Source organism: Dromiciops gliroides, chromosome 4 (assembly GCF_019393635.1).
Source record: "Dromiciops gliroides isolate mDroGli1 chromosome 4, mDroGli1.pri, whole genome shotgun sequence".
NCBI classification, from domain to species: domain Eukaryota; kingdom Metazoa; phylum Chordata; class Mammalia; order Microbiotheria; family Microbiotheriidae; genus Dromiciops; species Dromiciops gliroides.
Genome location: NC_057864.1, coordinates 475,585,560 through 475,607,009, shown reverse-complemented (window position 1 = coordinate 475,607,009; position 21,450 = coordinate 475,585,560). Strand labels below are relative to the sequence as shown.

The following is a 21,450-nucleotide window of genomic DNA, read 5'->3' as shown; positions in this document are numbered from 1 at the left end:
CCCCTGGGCCACTTCCATTCTAGGACCCTTCACCATGGGGGGACAACTCTTCAAGGAGAGACTGGTTGACCACTTCTCCTGGATATCGTGGTGAGGGCCCCTTTTGTGTTGGGGTTGGACCAGGGAGCCCAAGGCTCCTTGGGGCTCTGACCTGTCACTCTGAGATGGGTCAGGAGAGGGGCTCAATGGGCTTCTGGTTCCTACTTTCTAGACTAGCCCTGACCTTCGGGGGGGAGGGGCAGGGCACTGCCCTACAGCACCCATCCAGAATAGGAAATAGCCACATGTTCCAATGGGGGAAAAAATGCTGAGTGGGGGGACACGGGAGAGGCTGAGGTAGAGAAAGGATGCCCCCAACTCTCACAATTTTCAGCCATGCTTGTGGCCTGGGTGCCTGTGGGTAGATGTCTCCAGCATCCTTCCTTCGGTAAGAACGCCAAGGTCACCAGTCAGGATTAACATTGGCTCCACAAGACCTACAGAAGTAGGTCAGCCAGAGCAGACACTGATGAGCCATCTGACCTTTCTTCACACTAAACAAGGCTGAACTTGAAGGTTTTCTACCCACAGCAGGATAAGACCAAACCTCAGAATACGTCTACAACGGAGGAGACTTTGAGAACACCTCCAACCCTGCATTTTTTTTTTTTGGCAGGGCAATGGGGGTTAAGTGACTTGCCCAGGGTCACACAGCTAGTAGGTGTCAAGTGTCTGAGGCCGGATTTGAACTCAGGTCCTCCTGAATCCAGGGCCGGTGCTTTATCCACTGCGCCACCTAGCTGCCCCTCCAACCCTGCATTTTATGGAGGAGAAGGGCAGGGAGGACCAGGATCCCCGGGGGCTCAGCCCTCAGCCCTGACCTTGCCTCTGCACTCAATTCCACAAGAAATACTTAAGCACCTACAAGGCGCTAATGCTAACAGAACTCAAGCTCATTCCAGGACAGGTGGCATTTCCCTGGGTTGGGGAGTCCCTCTGTTGAAGGCTGGTACCACTCCCTTACTGGGGAGGATATTTCAGGCCACTGCCCTTTAGGGAGGGTCCAGCACCCAGAAAGGGAGATGGATTGGCATCGTGGAGACTCACTTGTAGCTGAAAAACCAGACATAGAAGATGACATTCTCTGCCCCCAAGGTGCTGTGTGGCCTAGGAAGGTTGCTCGGCCTCTCTGAGTCTTGAGAATGAGGAGCTCCCACACGTGAGGTCTGTTATGCTGGCTTGGCACCTTGTGTTCTGCACCAGCCCCTCTCGGCTTTTAGGGAAGCTGAGCTTGGAGAGTTGGAGGAACACCCCCGGTCACAGTCTGCAAGACTTGTGGAAGTGGATGGGGAGGGGGGGCTCTTTTTAAGGAAAGCATTCCCAATGACAAGAAATTCCAAATTCTGCTATTTTATTTTTGACATCCCAACACAAGCAAGGGAGAGGCCACCTTGCTGTTCTTCATCCAGCCAGTCACAGCCGCTCCACGTTCAAGGCCGATAGCCCTTTGGGGCAAACACTGTGTACTCAAAGGCGGCCAAAATTCTAACAGCAAAAGGAAGCCTCTCTCCCGCCAGGAAGTTAAAGTCCTGAGGCCAGTTTTTCCCCATCAGAGACAGGGAGGACGCGACTTCAGATGCATCACCCGCCCTGCGTGGATTCCCAGATTCGCTTTCTAGCTGGCTGCGGGTGCCAGGGTCTTGTGGCAAAGCCTGGCGAGGAGGCCCGCCATCTGCAGCAGGGAGTTCACGCCATCCGCTATTTTCATATGCGTGTATCCGATCTCCTGAAAGACAATCACATTCCCATCTGGTCAGCGGCTGGGGGCTGGTTAAGAAGGTGGCCCCACCAGGGGCTCAGACCTCCTCTCGAAGCATGGTGGGCTACACTTGGCAGAGCTCAGTCTAGTTCTTAAATGGTCCTGGCAGGTCTATAGGAGCCCAGGTCATATGTCAAGAGACCCCAACCAGAAGGGGGATCCTGCGAGAGAACGAGAACCCGCTCCACTGTCTGGGCCTTGGGTCACACAGAATGTGGGGACAGTATCAAGGCCCTAAGTAGGAAGTAAAACAACAAACTCAATCTGTGTGGCCGTCTCTTGTTTCTCCACTGTCCATTTCCCATGGCCCCTCTCCTGCGCCCCACCCAAAGAACAAAACAGTGGGGGAAACGTCAGTAAAAACAACCAAGATGTTGCCCCAGTTTAGTGAACACAGGGTTCCACCCCCCCAACCTTCAGACTGAGCCTCCCAGTGGGGAGGGGAAGAGCAGGAGGAAGAGCTGCTCCTCCTGCCCCTGGTGGGGGAGGGGGAGGTCCCAGCGATCCCCCCTCCCCCACCCTTTGCCGTCTTTACAGTAAGGTCAACGCCCCAGATTTTGCCAGATTCCCACTGACCTTGATAAACTCCAACTTCAGATACTCGGGCATCTGGAAGGTTTTACACACCCGGAAAATGTTGCCGATGACGTCTTCTGGGGAATAGCCGAGACGCCAGAGGTGGGCAAGGATCTGGGCAAAGCAGAGACCAGGGCTGCTAGGGGCTTCCCAAAGAAGCACCCGAGCCTCCGGGAGGACGGCCGAGCGCGGTGGCGGCCAGTCACGGAGGCCCGAGAGCTCCGGACAGGCGGGTGACACACTGCCGATCGAGTCATCCTTTCCCATTGCGACCAGGAAGGCCGGGCTTCCCTTTTACCAAGGCCTGAAAGGTCAGTCAGGTCCTCTGGGACGGCCCTCATCCCCCTCAGCCACAAATGGGTTCCCAGCCCCCGACTCTGGGGGACATTTCTAGGGAAAGGGCACCCAAGGGGAAGCCGGGAAGGGGCCAAACCTTGTAGGCCTCATCGATGTTGGCGCTGACGCAATGCTGCAGCATCTCCTTCACCAGGAGCGGGTGCGGCTCATCACAAACCTGCGCCAGAGAGAAGCTTCAGAACCCCCCGGGCCAGGCCGGTCCTACAGGCAAGTGCCCGTGGGCACCCAGGGCACCTGTCTCTACCTCCCTTTCTATCTAAGCCTGAGGCAAATACGGCCACAGAATTACCAAGTGTTAACAGGCATCATTGGCAGAAGCGAGGAAGAGCCTGTTAGACACAATCGAGCATCTCTGGACCACAAGGAAGCCCTAGGCTCAAGGCTCACAGATCTGGAGCTGGGAGGGCCCTCGGGGGCACCCAATCCCGTCCCCCTATTTTACAGATGGGAGAGCTAAGGCCCAGGGAGGTCACCTGAGCTTCCCAAGGTCCCAGGGGTGGGGGTTTAATAACAATGGCTGGCACTGATAAACCTCGTCCTATTTGGTCCTGTGAGGCCCAGGCCGGAATGATCCCCGTCTTAGAGACTGGGGGACTGAGGCCCAGGGAAGTCACCTGAGCTTCCCAAGGTCATGCAGCCGGGATTGAAGAAGGAGAATTACAACACCCTCAGCCCCAGCCTTTACACAGCACTTCAGAGTCTATGCGTCATCCCATGTCTGTCATCTCCTCTGATCCCCACAACAACCCTGTGATGTAGGTGCTGTGATTATTCCCATTTTACAGGTGAGGAAACTGAGGCAGACAGAGGTGAAGTGACTCGCCCAGGGTCTCATAGTTACTATCTGTGGCAAGATTTGAACCCAGGACCTCTGCCTCCAGAGGAAGTGGTATGCTTCCCACTGGGCTACACCACTGCTCACTCCTAAGCACAGGAACCCCTGGATTAAGACAAAACATACCAAGAGACGCCAAGGGAGACCTTGTGCCCTGCAGCACTAACAAAACGGGCACATGTTCCTAGTTACCCAATCCTCAGCCTCCTGACGGACAAGTCAGTCCATTCCTGCCCCCACAAGAGGGACAAGAGCATTCAGATCCAGCCGGATCCAGCCACAAGCTACAAACGGTTTTAAAATACATTTTTGAAATAAAGTAAAACTGCATTTAAATTGTAAAAGTTGTTCTTTGCTGGGGCAGCCTGGGCCTCATCTGGTGCAATGTCCTCCTTTGCCAAAGAAGCCGAGCCCCCTCGGTTTGGGCCCCAAGTCCGCTCGAGGCAAAGAATGGGTGGACAAGTGCAGGCAAAGTCTGCACTCCCATCATTCCGGACGGAAACATGAACATGCTATCAGAAGCTCCCACGGGAAGTTTCTGTGAAGGGCCCGGGGAAACGCGAGCCCAGGGGCTGATGGCGCCCCTGGATTAGGCTTTCTCACCTTGAATACGTTTTCACTGTTAATGAAGCCAAACCCAGAATAGGTGGACTGTAAGTTGTTCAATGCCTGTGGGGGAAGGAAGGGAACCCCTCTGAAAAGGCCTGGTGAGATCACCCCTCCCTCCCTGAGGACCCTTCTCAAATTCAGGGCTGAAATGTGCTTCCCTCTGGGCCTGCTGCCAAACAGACCTCCAGGCCCCTCCCAGAGTGGGGTCCTCTGCCCTGCCCAGCTGACCCCCACCCCTCAGCCAGCTCCCCTCCCCAGCCGGCCCCTTCTTCCCAGCCAGGCCCCCTCCCCAGCCAAGCCCCACCCTAGCTCAGCCATACATGGCCAGGGAAGCTCCCCCTCATACCTGCCGCATGTCTCCCTGGGCTGTGAAGATGATGGCTTCCAGCCCGTCATCTGTGTACTCCACCTTCTCCTTCTCAATAACGGCCATCAACCTCGCCAGCACCTGGGCATCGGTCAGCTTCGTGTACCGAAGAACGGCGCAACGGGACTGAATCGGCTCTAAGAGCAACGAGGGGACAAGGCATCAGGGAGGGGCTGGGCCTCTGCCCCCTCCTCCTTTCCCTCCTGGGACCCCAGCACAGCAGCCGTGTCCCATCAGCCCTGGGAAATGTCTGGAGAATGAATGAATGAATGGATGAATGGATGAATGGATGGATGGATGGATGGATGGATGAACAAACAAGCAAGGGCACTTCACACTGACCACGTGAAAGGCCTACCACAAGACAAGTCTGGCTGCCCTTGGAAAAACAAAGAGAATATTCCGATCAAACTGAAACATCTAAAACTGATGACCCCTTAGCCGACCTGGGGTTAGAATCATGCCGACATGCCTCCTGCCCTCACCCCAGGTACATCAGGAGCTCCAGCCTAAAACCCTGCCCTGTAGGGCAGTGACTACTGTGTCACCTACCCGCCTTCTCTGGGTCCATCACCTCTATCAGGAGGGGAGCTGCATGTACCGCCCTGATAAATCCCCAGTCTTTAAAAGTTGTTGTATTTATCATATTGTTGCCTAAACTCTTCTCTCAGTTCTGCTCCCTTCACTTCACATCAGTTCATATAAGTCTTTGCATGTTTTTCTGAAACCGCCTCATCCTTTCTTACAGCACAATAGCGTTCCATCCCAATCATGCACCTCAGCTTGCTCAGCCATTTCCCAATTAATTGATGGGAATCCCCATAATTTCAAATTCTTTGCCCCACAAAAAAGAGCTGCTCAACATATTTTTGTACAAGTAGGTACTTGCCCTTCCCTTAAAAAAAAAAATCTCTTGGAGGGGGGGGAGCAGCTAGGTGGTACAGTGGATAAAGCACCGGCCCTGGATTCAGGAGGACCTGAGTTCAAATCCAGCCTCAGACACTAGCTGTGTGACCATGGGCAAGTCACTTAACCATCATTGCCCTGCCAAAAAAAAATCTCTTAGGGGTACCACCCTAGCATTGGTATTGCTGGGTCAAAAGACATGCAGTTTTATAGTCCTTTGGGCACAGTTCCAAATTATTCTCCAGAATGGTTGGACCAGTTCACAACTCCACCAAATGTGCACATATTTTTCCACATCCCCTCCAACATTTGTCATTTTCCTTTTCTGTCATATCAGCCAATCTGTTGGCTAAGGAGGCAGTACCTCAGTTGTTTCAATATGCATTTCTCTACTTAGTGATTCAGCGCATTTTTTCAGAATTAGTGAAAGCTTGGATCTCTTCCTAAAGAAAAATGCCTGTTCTTTTATCAATTGGGGAATGGCTTTTTTTCTTGTAAATCTGAATCAATTACCTATCTATATATTTGAGAAATGGGATCTTATAGAGAAACTTAATACAAAGATTTCCCCCCCCTAAATTACCTAATTCTCTTCCCATTTTAGCTGAACTGGTTTTGTCTGTACAAAAATGATTTTTAGTTTTACGTATACAAAATTATTCATTTTACCTCCTGTGAACCTCTTTGTCTTTTGCTTGGTCGTGAACTCTTCCCCTATTCATAGATCTGACAGGTAATTTCTTCCACGATCCTCTGATTTGTTTAGGATGCTACCCATTTCCCCACTTAGAGCTTATCTTAGTGTACAGTGTGAGATGTCATTCTAGTTTCTGTCAGACTGACGCTTTCTAGTTTTCCCAACAGTTTTTGTGACTAGTGAGTTCTCCAATAGATGGCATCTTTGGGTTTATCAAACAGTAGGCTACTGTGCTTGTTTGCTTTTGTATATTGTGAACCTAATCTGGTCCCCTGATCAAATGCTCTATTTCTGGGCCATTACCAAACTGTTTTGATAATTCCTGTTTTATAGTTTGAGATCTGATATTGTTGATCCCCTTCCTTCCCACTCTCCCCACCCTCACCCCCATTCTTTTATTTAAGATTCTTGGCTTTTCCTGCCTCCATACAATTTTTTTTTCTAGTTCCATAAAGGAATTCTTCGGTAGCTTAATTAATATGGCATTGAATACATAAATTAAGATGTGCTGCCATTTTTGTAATATTGGCTTAGCCTATGCATGAACAATGACTACTTCCTCTAATTATTTATCTATATTTACTTGTGAATAAGGAGTTTTATAGTTATATTCATATAGTTACCTATGTGTGTCTTGGCAAATAGACTCCCAAGTATTTTATACTTTCTATAGTTCTTTTTTTTTTTAGTGAGGCAATTGGGGTTAAGTGACTTGCCCAGCTAGTGTTAAGCATCTGAGGCTGGATTTGAACTCAGGTACTCCTGACTCCAGGGCCGGTGCTCTATCCACTGCACCACCTAGCTAACCCTCTATAGTTATTTTAAATAGAATTTCTCTTCCCATTTCTTCCTGTTGGATGTTGTTAACATACAGAAATGCTAATGATTTATGTGAGTTTACTTTTTATCCTGCAACTTTTATTATTTCAATTATATTTTTAGTTGTCTTTCTAGGGTTCTCTAACTAAATCATCATCTTTCTTAGTCTATGTTTATTCTCTGAATTTCTTTTTGTCTTATTATAGATAGCATTTCTAGCACTAATATTTTATTATCATGCATTATTATTTTATATGTAATTACTACTAATAATAATGGACAGATTGATAATGAATGTCCTTGATCTTTAGCTTACCCACATCACAGATAATGATGGCTCTTGGTTTTAGATAGACACTACCTATCACATTAAGGAAGGACCTATTTATTCTTATGTTTTCTAGTGTTTTTAACTTCCTAATAAAACAGAAATAGGTGTTTTATCATGTCAAAAGCCTTTTCTCCATCTATTGATATAATCACATAATTTTTATGTTGTTATTAACATGGTCAGTTATGTTTATGGCATTCCTAATAATGGACTGGGGCAGCTAGGTGGTGCAGTGCATAGAGCTCCAGGCCTGGAGTCAGGAAGATGAGTTTTCCTGAGTTCAAATACGGCTTCAGACATTCAACCAGCTGTGTGATCCTGGGCAAGTTACTTAACCTGCCTACCTCAGTCTCCTCATTTATAAAATGAGCTGAAGAAGGAAATGGCAGACCGCTCCAGTATCTTTGCCAAGAAAACCCTAAATGGGGTCAGGAAGAATTGGACATGACTGGAAAATGACTAAACAATTATAATGAACCAACCCTGCATTCCTTGTATAAGTCCACCCTGGTCACAGAGTATAATCTTTTTTTTGCAGGGCAACTGGGGTTAAGTGACTTGCCCAAGGTCATACAGACACAGTATAATCTTTGATATATTGCTATAGTTTTCTTGCTAATATTTTATTTAAAATGTTTCCAATGATATTCATTAGGTAAATTAGTCTATAGTTTTCTTTTTCTGTTTCGACTCTCCCTGGTTTAGGTCTCAAGACCATATTTATGTCATAGAAGACATTTGCTAGGACCCCTTCTCTTCCTATTTTTTCAAATAGTTTTTGTAGTATTGGAATTAAGTGTTCTTTAAATGTTTGATAAAATTCACTTATAAATCCATTTGGTCCTGAAATTGTTTCCTGGGAAGCTGATGTGGGGCTCGCTCGACTTCTTCTGAGACTGGGTTATTGAAGCTGTTTCTCGTTCTGTTGGCATGTCAGGGCCATTTTACCCCCTGAGAATCTATCTGCGTGTACCTATTTACTTACATGTTGCTTCCCCCATGAGAATGTAAGCTTAGGGATGAGAAGAAACAGGAGAAACAGAAGTAAATCACGGGAATAAAGGCAGAAGCCACCAAGGATTCAGACAAGAGATGACAAGGCTGGCCCAAAGGAGGAACCACAAGGACCCCGGCATCTGGAGAAGTTCTCTCTTTGCCAAAAGTAAGGCAGCTGATACTTTTTTACTTGCCTTGATTCTCACTTTATCCCTTAAAAGAGAAAAGGCTATGGGGTCCTTGCCCTTTCCCCAGATGGTACCAAAGGCAGTAGCTGTTCTTCCCAAAGAGAAACTGAGGCCAACGCCTTGAAGGCCAATCAGACACAAAAAAGAAAAAAGTCCCAATGCAGAGAGCCCCAGTCCCGTTGGTAAGGGAACTCCCTCGGAGGAAAAGGCATGATCTTCAGGTCACCATTAATTTCTGCTCAACACTGACACTGCTTTGGAGAAAACCAAGGACAACCACACCCTGCTCTTCATGGAGGGTGTGGAGGCCAACAAATATCAGATCGGTCAGGCTGTAGGCAAGCTGGACAACACCGATGGGGCTCAAGTCGGCCCACAGAAGCGGCCTGATGGAAAGAAGGCCTCCCCAGGTTGGACTCACCCAAGGCTCTGGACAGTGCCCACAGTGTTGGAATCACCTGAGTTGTAGCCCACTACCCTGTTTCTCTACTACACAAAAACATTTCCCACTGAAAATAAAGGGGGTGGAGGGAAGTGGATACTGGGCTAACTCTAACCAAGAAAGAAGAGCTGGTTCTTGCAGGAGACACAAAGAACATTTTGAGGAAGTGACCACTCCACCTAGAATTTGTGACAGAAAAGCAAAGTCAGGCAGTCTTACAGGCAATCTAGATTTGGGAAGCAAATTTCTAAAGACTTCAAGAAAGGACAGGGAGGATTGCACGGACTAAAATTCTAGAATGGAAGGGAGCTGAGAAGGGAGGGAAATTCTCAAGAGGGAAATTCGAAATTGCAAACAGAAAGCTCCAGTGAGGGAGGGAAAGGGGACCTGTCTGAAGATGTGGACAGAGCTCCCACTGACCTGGCTCACGTTCTTAGCAGTCTGAAGCATGGAAAGGAAAAGACAAGAATGACTGCAAAAATATTGACCTGAATTGAGCAAATAAGGTTAAGAAAAACGAAAAGTGCTTTTGCTGACTGCTGGGAGAAAGAAGAGAATGAGGATGGATGTTCAGGGACAAACAGATGAGGGTAATGAGGGGGGAAAGAATGACTTGATTCCTGTTTTCTATGTTTTCTCTGCCACGGGAGAGGACAGAACAAAAACAGCTCACAGGGAGTTGAAGCCCCAGAGGTGCAAGGAAAAGGGAAGCCGGCATCCAGCGGCCCTTTATGAGTTCTAGGGACCAGGCCCAGACAAACGACATTCCAGAGGACTGGAAAAAGTAGTGGGCACATCCCAAAGAGGTCAAAGACTGGGAAGGGGCCTATTTGTCCAAACACATGCAGCAGCAGTTTTTGTTTTGGCAAAGAAGTTGGGAAAAGCAGGAGTCGAGGGCGGGGGGTGCCCCTTAACTGGGGGAGAGCTAAACAAACTATGGTATTTGAATGGGATGAAATATTATTGGCCCATAGAAATGATGAGGGGGAAGACCTGTAAGAACTGTTGTGGCAGGGTGAAGGGCTTAGAACCAGGAGAACACAATAATGTGAAGGAAAACACCTTCCCAGAAGGACACTGAACTTAGCACAACCCCGACAGACAGATGAGGAAGCAGGCTTCCCGTCTCCCAATGGGGGAATGGTGCGGGCTTTGGGTTGGAAGAGTCCAAGGAGATACACGTTTTTAGACGTGGCCAAGAGGGAAATTTGGGGGCTGCTCTAACACGATTACAGAAGGACCTGAGATGTACGGGGAGAGGGGATTGCCTTATTAAGGAGTTCCCCATATCAATGAGATCATGGGCCTAGTTCCTAGCACCACCTATGTCATATTTTATATTTGTTAAGTTCACAATTAAAATTTAAAATTTTTAAATCTTTTTTAAAGAAGAAAAAAAGCATAGGGGAAAAAAAGCTGAGCCAATGTCAGTGATCTTTTTTTGGGGGGAGGGGGCAGGGCAATGAGGGTTAAGTGACTTGTCCAGGGTCACACAGCTAGTAAGTGTCAAGTGTCTGAAGCCGGATTTGAACTCAGTTCCTCCTTCCTCATCTTGGAAGATGACAGAGAACACCAGACACACTGTCGGGCTCAAAATGGGCAAATGTCATTCTGTTTTTCCAAAAACAAAAACAAAAAAGAGGAAGGAGAGGGAGAGTGAAATCTGTAAACAGTAAACCAGAGCTCGGCTTTGATTCCTGGACAACTTTACTGCTTTACTCAAGGGCTGGTTTGTGACAATCCAGAAAAGGGATGAGGCTGTCGCCAAGAGCTAAGGACAAACAGCGCCGGATTCACCGCATCCCTCTTCCTGACAAAGTTCTTGACTAGGAGAGCTGGCCCAATAGTTAGCAGAGCCTTTGTCTGAGCCTCTCGTGCTACATGGGTTAGAGGACAGGACAGGTCACTGAAAATGGCTTGGTGGGGACAAGAATATCTGACTGGAGAAAAGGGATTATGATGGGCTCTGCTTCTCCTGAGGGCCACCACAAGCAGCAATGGGGGGCGGGGAAGCTTCAAGAGGCAGATTTCAGCTCAACTTAAGGAAAGCCTAACAATCAGAATTCTGTAAAAGTGGATTGGAGTGCCACAGAAGGGGGTGAGTTTTCCTTCACTCGACACAGTCAAGCCGATGTTCAAGAACAACTTGCTGGGGCTTCTGAAGCCCCCTCCAACCCTGGGATCCTGCAGTCCCCACTTCTTCAACAAACGTTTCACTCATCATGCCAAGGGGGTCACTCTCTGACCTCCTGAAGCAATTATTGCCTTAACCACTGACCCAGATTGAGATTTTCTGCTTGCTTGAGTCTATAGTATTCATGTGAACTACAATCATCTGCCTTTCCCTCCCCCTCCCTAACTTCCAGTTCTGGGCCCATAAATCAAATCAATATTGTCCCTGCCACTGGAGAGAGCGTCAGTCGGCTCCCCTCCGGCTCTCCTCACCACTCCTCTAACTTTCCAAACCTAAATTCATTCTCCAGCCCCCGGTCCCCTTTATGTGTTGTCTCCCCCATTACAAGATATAAAAGAAACTCGTCAAGTAGGTATGGGAAACATGATAAATAACTCTATTATACTACTGAAATATTCTGGAAGCAGTAATATTAGGCTTTTTAAAAACTGTGTACTGGAGAGAGAAGTGTAAGGAGGAGGGTCAGGGTGGGGAAAAGGGAGTGATCTAAGCCATCTGAAAAACCTTCAAGAGAACATTGAAGGAACAATCCCTACTGATCAAAGCCAAATGAACGAGGACACAAAAGGACACAAAATCCTTTTCATTTTGAGCTGGAAAAAAACCCAGGGACAGTGAATCAGTGAAAGACGAGCTCTCCAAACGGATTTCCAGCCCATCAAGTTACATAATGTCTGGTGGGCCCCTGTAGAAGCGCATCCCAATCTTCCTAAACCAGCTCCCAAGGCGATGATTCCTTTCATGACAACCTATCCATGGAGCAACATTCTCCATCCTGTTCTCAAATGGAGCCAAAGTCAGAAACAAAGCTCAGGCAGAGCAGGACATCTGGGCATCTCTTAAAAAAAAATTATCCCGAGAATGACACGGGACCCAATCGAGTGTCTCAGTAATGTATCTGATGGTGTTCTGAGAGGAAAAATCAATTCACCTCTTTATGTGCACAGTAAACTCTAGAACGTGCCTCTTTTTTATCTTCAATAGGGGGTACCGGAAGGTTTCCTCACAGCCAAGGGGCACGGGGGCCCTGCCTGATTACAAGGTCAGTGGCTCGGTCAATCCATTTTCTGTTCTGAGCACACACTTCTCTGATGAATTACTTTGTTTTGGGCCTCCCTAGTCAATCGATTAACAAGCATTTATTAAGTGCCAGGTACTATGCTATGCACTCGTAAAATGTAAAGAGGCCAAAGACAGTTCCTGCCTTCAGGAGCTTATTCTCTAACATGCAAACATATATCACGCGTGTCGTGTGTTGTGTGCGTGTGCATCTCTCTCCATCCATCCATCCATCATGCAAGATAAAGGAGAAATAATGAACAGAAGGCACTAGAATTAGGAAGGGTTGAGGCGGCTTCCTATAGAAGGTGGGATTTTAGTTGGGATTTACAGGAAGCCGGGGAGGGCAGTAGTCAGAGCAGGGGAGAGGGAGTTTTACAAGCATGGGGGCAGCCTGAGAATGTCCAAAGCTGAGAGATGGAAGATCTTGTCTGCAGAATGGCCAGGAGGCCAGTGTCGCCGGATGAAGACTATGCGTTGGGGTACAAGATATTAAGAAAATCGGAAAGGCAAGACAGGGCAAGGTACGAAGTGGGGCTTTGAATGCCAAAAGGAGGATCCATTTGTTATTTGTTGCAGTGTGTTCACATCCATTCCCTTGGTTTTTTCAGTCCTAGTCACACCAGAGCAGTAATACCAGCAGGATTAGGGGGATCAGCCTTTGTTTCTTAGAGAAATTCCAATTCTTTAAGAGCTAAGTGATCCTTCTCTGGGTTAGGCTAGAGCAAAGGTGTCGAAGCATCACGCCCCGAATGCTGCAGGAACCAGGTGAGTGTCCCCTTGGTTAAGACCTGGGAATCTCCTTGCGTGTACTGAGCTACCTCACTCCCAAAGGGAGAGCACCTTCGCTCTACACCACTTGGTGTATATTCTCCTAGGTATAGCTTCTCTGACTTCTGCTTTGCTAACAGTGCAGATAAGGGGGGTTCTTTGTTAAAAGAAAATGCAATTTGGACTTTTTTTTTTTGCAGGGCAATGAGGGTTAAGTAACTTGCCTGGTGTCACACAGCTCGTAAGTGTCAAGTGTCTGAGGCTGAATTTGAACTCAGGTCCTCCTGAATCCAGGGCCGGTGCTTTATCCACTGTGCCACCGAGCTGCCCCTGGACACATTTTTTAAAAAGAAATGAAAACAAAATCCAACAACATTGACCAAAATATGAGCTCCTTGAGGGCACGGAGTATCTTTGAATTTGTGTTTGTAGTGCCAGCACCCAGCACTGTTAGTCACATAGTAAGCAGATGGGTGGCTCAGTGGTTAAGGCGCTGGGCCTAGAGTCAGGAAGACTTGAGTTCAAATCCGGCCTCAGACACTTACTGGCTGTGTTACTCTGGACAAGTCACATCACCCTGTTTGCCTGTTTCCTCAACTGCAAGATGAGATGGAAAAGGGAATGGCGAACCACTCCGGTATCTTTGCCAAGAAAATCCCACGTGGGGTCAGGAAGAGTTGGACACAACTAAAATGACTCAACAACAAAAAATTCCTAAATTTATTCATCCACTTAGTTGTCTACACTATTATTTCTCTTCCCAAGTACTTGCTGACCTCATTATTTATTCCTCTGAAAAAAAGCAAAAAAGCCTAAAATGTACACTCGAGGGAGCCAAGGACTCCTAGCAAGAGAGCAGCCCTTGCTCAGCGGTCACGGCTGCTGACGTTCCCAGAGCAAAACCACAGCTTCAGTGAGTAAGTGTGCACCAATCCAGTGGTGAACGTGGGCTGTTCCCTCTGAAACCTGGAGCTTCCTCAAACCTTTGCGCTGGGCTATCCTCCTTCAGAGAACACCGCACACGGACCTCAGCGCTGCTGCCACGCTACTAAAAAGCCCCACTCTGGGGCAAAGTCAAACCTCTCTGCTAACCAGAGCCTCTGCAGGCTCAGAAACTCAATGAGCAAAGAGTGACTGCGCCCCTGCTACCACAAGGCCCTGGGCCAGGCTCCCCACAAAGGGGGCTCCCCAGCCAGCAGTGGCCCCAGATGCATGGACACACCAGGCTCACGAGGAACTGCCCGTGTGAAATGCCAATGCAGGCGGCAGATGCCAGAGGAGCTCACAGGGATTAGGAGGTTCAGAGATGGCAATGAGATGGGGGCAAGGAGGGGAGAAGACTCTCCAGGGAGGAGGGACCCGAGTGGGCAAACGTACAAGAGTGATAAAGGGACCTTAAACAATGGTAAGAAATGCTAAATTTCTGTCAGAGATGAATGAAAATAAAGAAACCAGGTTGGGTTTTTTTGATCCAAGTTCAAGGACTCCAGAAGGACAGAGAGGAATGGGGTGTAGTGGATTAAAAGCGCTGGACTGGGAGCCAGGAAGACCTGGGTTCAAATCCTGGTTCAGACACTTACTAGCCAAGTGACTGTGCCTCAGTTTCCCCATCTGTCAATGGCAGGGGGACTCAGGACCCGTCAGTCCCTTCCATCTCTCTATCTAGGCTGATGTGCAAAGTTTGGCAAGGACACACGGGCAGACGCAGGAAGGGGGTTCCATTACTCATCCTTACCTATGATTTTATCTGAGGCGTTACACGCGAGAGCAAAGCGGGTCGTCTTGGAGTAGATTTCCATCGTCCTCCGCAGGGCTTGCTGGGCTCCATCGGTCATGCTAGGACAAGAGAATGCTCAGGTGGGTGATCTGCTCCCACGCCCCTCCTCAGGTGGGAGGTTTGCGGCCTATGGCCGTGACTAAAAGAAATGCTAGATTTCTGTTAGAGGTTAATGAAAATCAAGATCCAAGTTCAAGGACTCCTGTCCCCAGGCCCCTGGCTAAGCAGCCCTGGCCTAAAGCTTCCTAGAATGACCCATGAGGAGCAATCCTACATGGACAATTATCTCAGGTGCCTTCACATTCATTCACTCCCCGGTCCCTCCTCCTGCTCCTCTAAGAGATAAGTCTAGTAGAGGCAATGCGGGGTGCCGCCCACGGTTCTCAGGAACACCTGGGCCCCTCCAGCGTGTGGCCGATCATGCTCACCCACAAGCTGGCACTTTTCATGTAAAGCCTCGCTTGGATTTCATCAGGCCAAGGCGGCCGGCACGGTCACGCACAAAACCACAAAAATATTCACCAGCATCTAACAAACGACTGCTCCATCAATCAAAAATAAGGGTTAAGGCCCAGGCTTGGCTAAATTGATTTCCAAAGATCAAAGATGTGGGAAGCAAGTCCCCCCTGAGAGGGCAGAGGTTGGCTTCCTGTCCCCCCACCCCCCACTTTAGGGACACCACAAAAGACAGCATCCCACGCACGGCTTCTGGCCCGAGACCCAGTCTTCCCACCTGTCTGCTTCGTCAAGAATAATGATCTTGTGCCGGCCTTTGGGGAGGGTCACCTTCTGCTGGGCGAACATCTTGATCTTGTTCCTTACGACGTCAATGCCCCTGAAACGACAAAGCTAAATCACCCCGTCCTTCCCAAGGCAAACAGATCAACAGGGAGCCCCCAGCCCCTCAGGAGCAGCGACAACCGACTCGCGATGAGGAGAGCTCCCCAAGTGCTTCCTCCACCAACCCCCCGAGCTAGGTCTGGTCCCCATGTCCAGGCTGAGGACAGGGAGGCCGGGCAGCTGCAAGGCTGGCACTCGACCCAGGGCCTCCAAAGGCTTTAAGCCCCACATTCTCACTACAGAGGCCCCTTCCCAGCTCCTGACCCTGCCTGGCTGAACCCTACCAAGGTGCTCCAGGCAGAGGATTTTACGTGGGCACTTGCTATAGCGGGCCACTGTGCCCGCCTCCAATCCAAATTCCAAAGAAGCGGGAGCCCTCTCCAGTTGGTGCCCTAGAGGCGAGGGTCTCTCTCCGGGTCATCAGTAAAATAAGGGGGAAGGGGGTTTGACCACTGTCTTTCAATATAATTGGTTTCTTTCATGATCCTATGGCTTTGATGCATCTAAAAACCTGACTGAGAAGCGTTCCACAGGCCTCACCAGATGCCGACAAAGGAATCCAGGACATAAGCGAGGTGAAACCCCCTCATCCTGGGTGACCCCTGGGGTCCTTTAGCTCCAAAGGCCAAGGCTACTTACAAAGGAACTTGAGAAATGTGTGGGCGGACACAGTGAATTCTGAAGGTTCTCATGAAATAAATATGAGACAGTCCAGGCTGCACGGGCCCACAGTTACAATTCTTTACTTAAGGTAACTGGGGGCGAGCACAATGTGGGTGGTGCCAAGAGCAGAACCGCCCATGTGCCCGGGGCTGCCTCCTGATGCCCTTGGTGCTGCCGAGGGGCCTTCACCCACCTGTCGTTGGAGGCATTGAGCTCCAGAACTGCGTCTTTCAGGGAGGGGCCCAGCAAGGCCCTCGCCAAGCACAGGATGCTGGTCGTTTTGCCAGTTCCTGGGGGACCCTAGAAATAGACCCTCCTGTGAGTGTTTCAAGGCATCAGAGGGGTTCAGCCCCTCCCTCCGTCCCTCTTGAAGGCCTCCCCAAAGGCCACTTATGTGCCCACTGGACCCAGTGATGGGCAGGTCTGTGATCTCTCCTGAGCCTCACAGGTGACTGGGGCAGGAAGTACTGCCCGTCATCACCATCCCACTTTCCAGCCGAGGAAATTGGGGCCGAGGGCAGTGATGAGCCTTATTCCTTCCTACACCTCTGAGTGGCTGACTTAGAATAAGAACCTGTGGGGCTCCTTCCCCACACTGGGAACGCTCTCTCTCCCTCCCTCCCTCCCTCCCAGCATCCTTCAAGGCTCAGTTCCACTCCCACCTTCTGCCAGAAGTCTGCTAGGCCCCCAAGCTGCCAGAGCTCCCCTTGGGGGGTCACATCTACCCCAAAGTTACTCCCACGCTGTCTCACCCGCCAGAAGGGAAGCCCCGCTGAAAACAGCCCCCATGTTTGTCTGTCCTTCTATCCCTGGGATTGGTTAGTATACAGCAGGTGCTTACTAAATGCTGTGGACTCACATGGGGCTTCCTCAGCCTCTTTATTTCTGGGAAAATAAAACTGAAGAGGCCCAAGAGTAAGTACTTACAGAAATGATAATATTGGGCACATTCCCTTCTCTTGCAAAGACCTATGGGGGAAAAACAGAATTAACTGGGTTATGGTGCAGACTTCCAAGGATCAGGGCCTGAGCCCATCCTAGCCCCCCATCTAACCCAGGGCCATGTCAGCATTCCTAAGTAAATGAGGGCAGACCCGGCACACAGTAGGTGGCTTAATAAATGCTCAGGGGGTAGGGGGAGATGTATTCCCAACCAAACAAGGGGGTAGAGGCAGTCACAGACCATCAAAGAGATCTCTCTGACTGCATAAAACTGAAAAACTTCTGCACAGACAACATCAATGCACCTAAGATAAGAAGGGAAGCAGGTGAATGGAAAAAATCTTATAGAAGATATTATGTGTGTATATGTATGTTAAAAAACAACAAAAGTCATTCACAAAAATCTATTGTTGACTTGACCTGACCTTGTCTTTGGATCCCCAACACCTGGCATGGGACTTGGCACAGAGTAGGTGTTTAAAAATCCTTCTGTGCTAAGGACTAGAAATCAAGGGGATGCCCATCAACTGGGGAATGGCTGGGCAAGTTGTGGGATATGATTGTGATGGAATATTACTCTGTTGTAAGAAATGACGAGCAGGATGAGAAGTGAAGGGAGCAGAACCGGGAGGTACAGAATAACAGAAGAACTGGGAATGACTTGGCTCTTCTCAGAAGTACAACGATCCAAGACAATCCCACAGACTCACGATGGAAAATGCGCTCCACATCCAGAGAAAGAACTGTGGGGTCTGAACGCAGATCCAAGCAGACTCTTCCTTTACTATCTTTTTTTTCTTTCTCTTTTTTTGGTTTGTTTTCTTTTAGAACACAACCAACATGGAAATGTGTTTCACACGACTGCACATGTATTACCTATATCAATGAGGTGAGGAGCGGAAGGAGGGAGAGAATGTGGAATTCAAAGAAATTTTTTTGGGGGGGTGGGGTGGGGCAATGGGGGTTAAGTGACTTGCCCAGGGTCACACAGCTACTAAGTGTCAAGTGTCTGAAGTCAGATTTGAATTCAGATCCTCCTGAATCCAGGGTTTATGCTTTATCCACTGCACCACCCAGCTGCCCCCAAAGAAAATTTTTTTAATGAATGTTAAAAATTGTTTTTAAATGTAATTGGAGAAAAAATTAGATAGTCATTAAAAAAAAAAGTTCCTGGATTGGCTGGTTGATGATGACAATGGTGCCTTTAAAGGGAATCTCAAGAGTTCAAAGGGACCACAAAGCTTATCTTGTCCCATCTCTCAAGGAGGAATCTGAGTTCTTCCTTAGACATCCAGCCCAAGGCTGTGGTTGTGTGACTTCTGCTCAGGGTCCTGGTGAACCCTCAGGAGGAGCACACTCTTGTAACAAGAAGGTGAGTATGGCTGGCCAAACGTCAGAGCACCTCCTTCATTCGACTCTCCCTGCCCGGGCCTCAGCCTCTGGGAGTCAGTCGAGGCTCCCTAAGGGACACACAACAGAGACGGCCTAGCCTGGAGACCCTCCCTCATGTGCCTCACCTCCAGGCGGCTCACGGTATCTTCATTCCCCACAATTTCGTTCAGTTTCATTGGCCTGTATTTTTCAACCCTGTCGAAAAAAAATCTTAAAATAAAAAAATTAAATTCATTGCATTTAAATTTAAAATCACACATTCCCACTCATGGGCTCAGAAGTCTAGAGCCACAAGGAAGGCACCTCTGAGGTCGGTTGTCCAAGTCTCCCTTCCTCCCAGCGTCCTTCAAGGCTCAGTTCCACTCCCACCTTCTGCCAGAAGTCTGCTAGGCCCCAAGCTGCCAGAGCTCCCCTTGCGGGGTCACATCTACCCCAAAGTTACTAAGGTAATAATACAAAGGCATCTGAACCCAGGTCTTCTGACTTTGGAGCCAAAGTCCTTACAATCCAAGGAGTTTGTTGGCACAGGAGTTGAAGCCCAGCAGCTTTATTTGTAAAGTGGGGATAATAACAGCCCTTCAGAGGCTTACTGGCTGTGTGACCCTGGACAAGTCACTTCCCCCTGTCTGCCTCAGTTTCCCCACCTGTGAAATGGTCTAGGTGGTCTCTGAAGTCCTTCCCGTTCTAGAGCTGAGATTTTATGGCCCCCCTAAGCTCTAAGGGTGGTTTCCCAGGCCGGACCCCCACTCCTTGACCTCTCCCCCCTGCCCCCCCATAGCCAGCCCCCGGCCCCCTCGGCCCTTCTCCATCTCCGAGTCTTTGCTCAGTCGGTGCCACCCCCCAACGCCTCCCTCCTCACCCCACCCCGTAAACCCCCATGTTGCTCCGGGGTCGCCTCCTACGGGAAGCCTTCCTGACTCCCCCACCCCTTCCGTATTGGCCCCCTCCTTTTTTTTCTCGTATTATCTAACGTTAAGAGCCCAGGTTCCAGAGGGAGCCCCCCCCCCCCCCGCGGGCAGGGGCTGCTGCACCGGGACTCTCTGGCCCCGGAGCCCAGCCTGGAGCGATGCATACAACGGGAGCTTAATCAATGCGTGTTTGTAGATTGACTGACGGATGGTCACCCCGTCTCCCAAGGGCCCCTCCCCCCGCCCCGGCCCTCGCTCACCAGGGCAGCTCGTAGTGAGTCCCGGGGGCCTTGCCGGGAGTCGTGCCCGAGGCCGGGGCTGCGGCCGGGGCCCGGGCCGGAGCAGTTCCGTTCTCCGCCACCTCCATTGTCACCGGGATCCTTTCCCGCCACCTTCCCGTGCCGGCGTGGTGACGTCACCGGACGCGTCCCGCCCCCTCCCGGACGCCGGAGCGTGCGCGCCCAAGTCGCAGGGCCTGCCCCTTGTGCGCCTGCGCACTGGAGAACGTGGGATGGGGAGGCGGGAATAGCCGCCGTTCCGAGAGGGGAGGGCTGCGTGTCCGTGTCTCTGTGTGTTGCTCCTGCCTTTCCCGAGGCGGGGGGCCGAGGGCGGGGATCTCCGCATCCTTAGTCCCGTTTGCTAAACTGCTTTTTAATTTCTTTTCTAAAAACTCCTCCTTATAAGGGGGGTTCTCCGGGGGAGAAATGGAGAGAGATCAAGGCCACATAAAAACAAACACGAATCAGTTTGGAAAAAAAAGCCCCCCCGCCCAAGTTAAAAAAAAACGACCCCCCCCCCAGCCGCCCGTCCCCGGCGTGAATGGGGCTCGGCCTGGGAGGTGGTGCATACTTTATTTATAATAGAGGTGATAATGGACATCCCTGTTTCACCCCTGGTCTTATTGGGAATGCCTCTAATTTATCCCCATTACATATAATGTTTGCTGATGGTTTTAGGTAGATACTGCTTATTATTTTAAGGAAAGCTCCGTGAATAGAGCACCGGCCCTGGATTCAGGAGGACCTGAGTTCAAATCTGGCCTCAGACACTTAACACTTACTAGCTTAACCCCAATTGCCTCACCAAAAAAAAAAAAATTAATTAAAAAACCCGAAAGCTCCACCTATTCCTATGCTCTCTAGTGTTTTTAATAGGAATGAGTGTTGTATTTTGTCAAACGCTTTCTCTCCATCTATTGAGATAATCACATAATTTTGGTCTGTTTTCTTATTGATGTGGTTGATTATATTAATAGTTTTTTTAATGTTGAACCAGCCTTGCATTCCTGGTATAAATCCCACCTGGTCATGGTGTATTATCTTGGTGATCACTTGCTGTAATCTCCTTGCTAATATTTTATTTAAGATTTTTGCATCGATATTCATTAGGGAAATTGGTCTATATTTTTCTTTCTCTGTTTTGGCTCTGCCTGGCTTAGGTATTGACACCATTTTTGTGTCATAAAAGGAATTTGGTGGAAATCCTTCTTCACCTATTTTTTCCAAATAGTTTGTATAGTATTGGAATTAATTGTTCTTTAAATGTTTGGTAGAATTCACTTGTTAACCCTTCTGGCCCTGGAGATTTTTACTTAGGGAGTTCATTGATGACTTGTTCAATTTCTTTTTCTAAAATGGGCCTATTTAAGGATTTTATTTCCTCTTCAGTTAACCCGGGCAATTTGTATTTTTGTAAATATTCATCCATTTCATTTAGATTGTCGAATCTATTGGCATACAGTTGGGCAAAAGAGCTCCTAATTATTGCTTTAATTTCCACTTCATTGGTGGTGAAATCACTCCTTTCATTTTTGATACTGGTAATTTGGTTTTCTTCTTTCTTGTTCTTAATCAAATTATCCAAAGGCTTATCTATTTTATTGTTTTTTTCATAAAACCAGCTCTTAGTTTTATTGATTAGTTCTATAATTTTCTTGCTTTCAATTTTATTAATTTCTCCTTTGATTTTCAGGATTTCTAATTT

At 48.8% G+C, this 21,450-nt stretch overlaps 1 protein-coding gene across 2 annotated transcripts; it reads right to left on the bottom strand.

Annotated features, from left to right (window-relative positions):
- Positions 1-1,373: 1,373 nt before the first annotated feature.
- RFC2 (replication factor C subunit 2) lies at positions 1,374-19,895 on the bottom strand. 2 transcript variants are annotated; one of them, XM_043964697.1, is made up of 11 exons: positions 19,728-19,895; positions 18,685-18,754; positions 17,153-17,194; positions 16,419-16,525; positions 15,456-15,557; positions 14,681-14,781; positions 4,522-4,679; positions 4,170-4,235; positions 2,808-2,888; positions 2,375-2,488; positions 1,374-1,765 (listed from the first exon to the last, which is right to left on the bottom strand). In XM_043964697.1, exons 1-11 carry the CDS (start codon positions 19,832-19,834, stop codon positions 1,655-1,657), a joined length of 1,059 nt encoding a protein of 352 aa, XP_043820632.1. In that variant the 5' UTR covers positions 19,835-19,895; the 3' UTR covers positions 1,374-1,654. The 2 variants fall into 2 exon arrangements, with proteins under 2 accessions (XP_043820632.1, XP_043820633.1); XM_043964698.1 differs by having other exon boundaries at positions 18,685-18,769; positions 19,728-19,865.
- Between the last annotated feature and the right edge of the window lie 1,555 nt (positions 19,896-21,450).

Excerpts from the sequence above, each read along its gene's own strand:
- RFC2 (XM_043964697.1), bottom strand. The coding sequence starts at position 19,834 with ATGGAGGTGGCGGAGAACGGAACTGCTCCGGCCCGGGCCCCGGCCGCA. Across the intron at positions 15,558-16,418 it reads CTCAATGCCTCCAACGACAG|GGGCATTGACGTCGTAAGGA; the intron begins GTGGGTGAAGGC and ends TTGTCGTTTCAG. Across the intron at positions 4,236-4,521 it reads CCCAGGGAGACATGCGGCAG|GCATTGAACAACTTACAGTC; the intron begins GTATGAGGGGGA and ends CTTCCCCCACAG.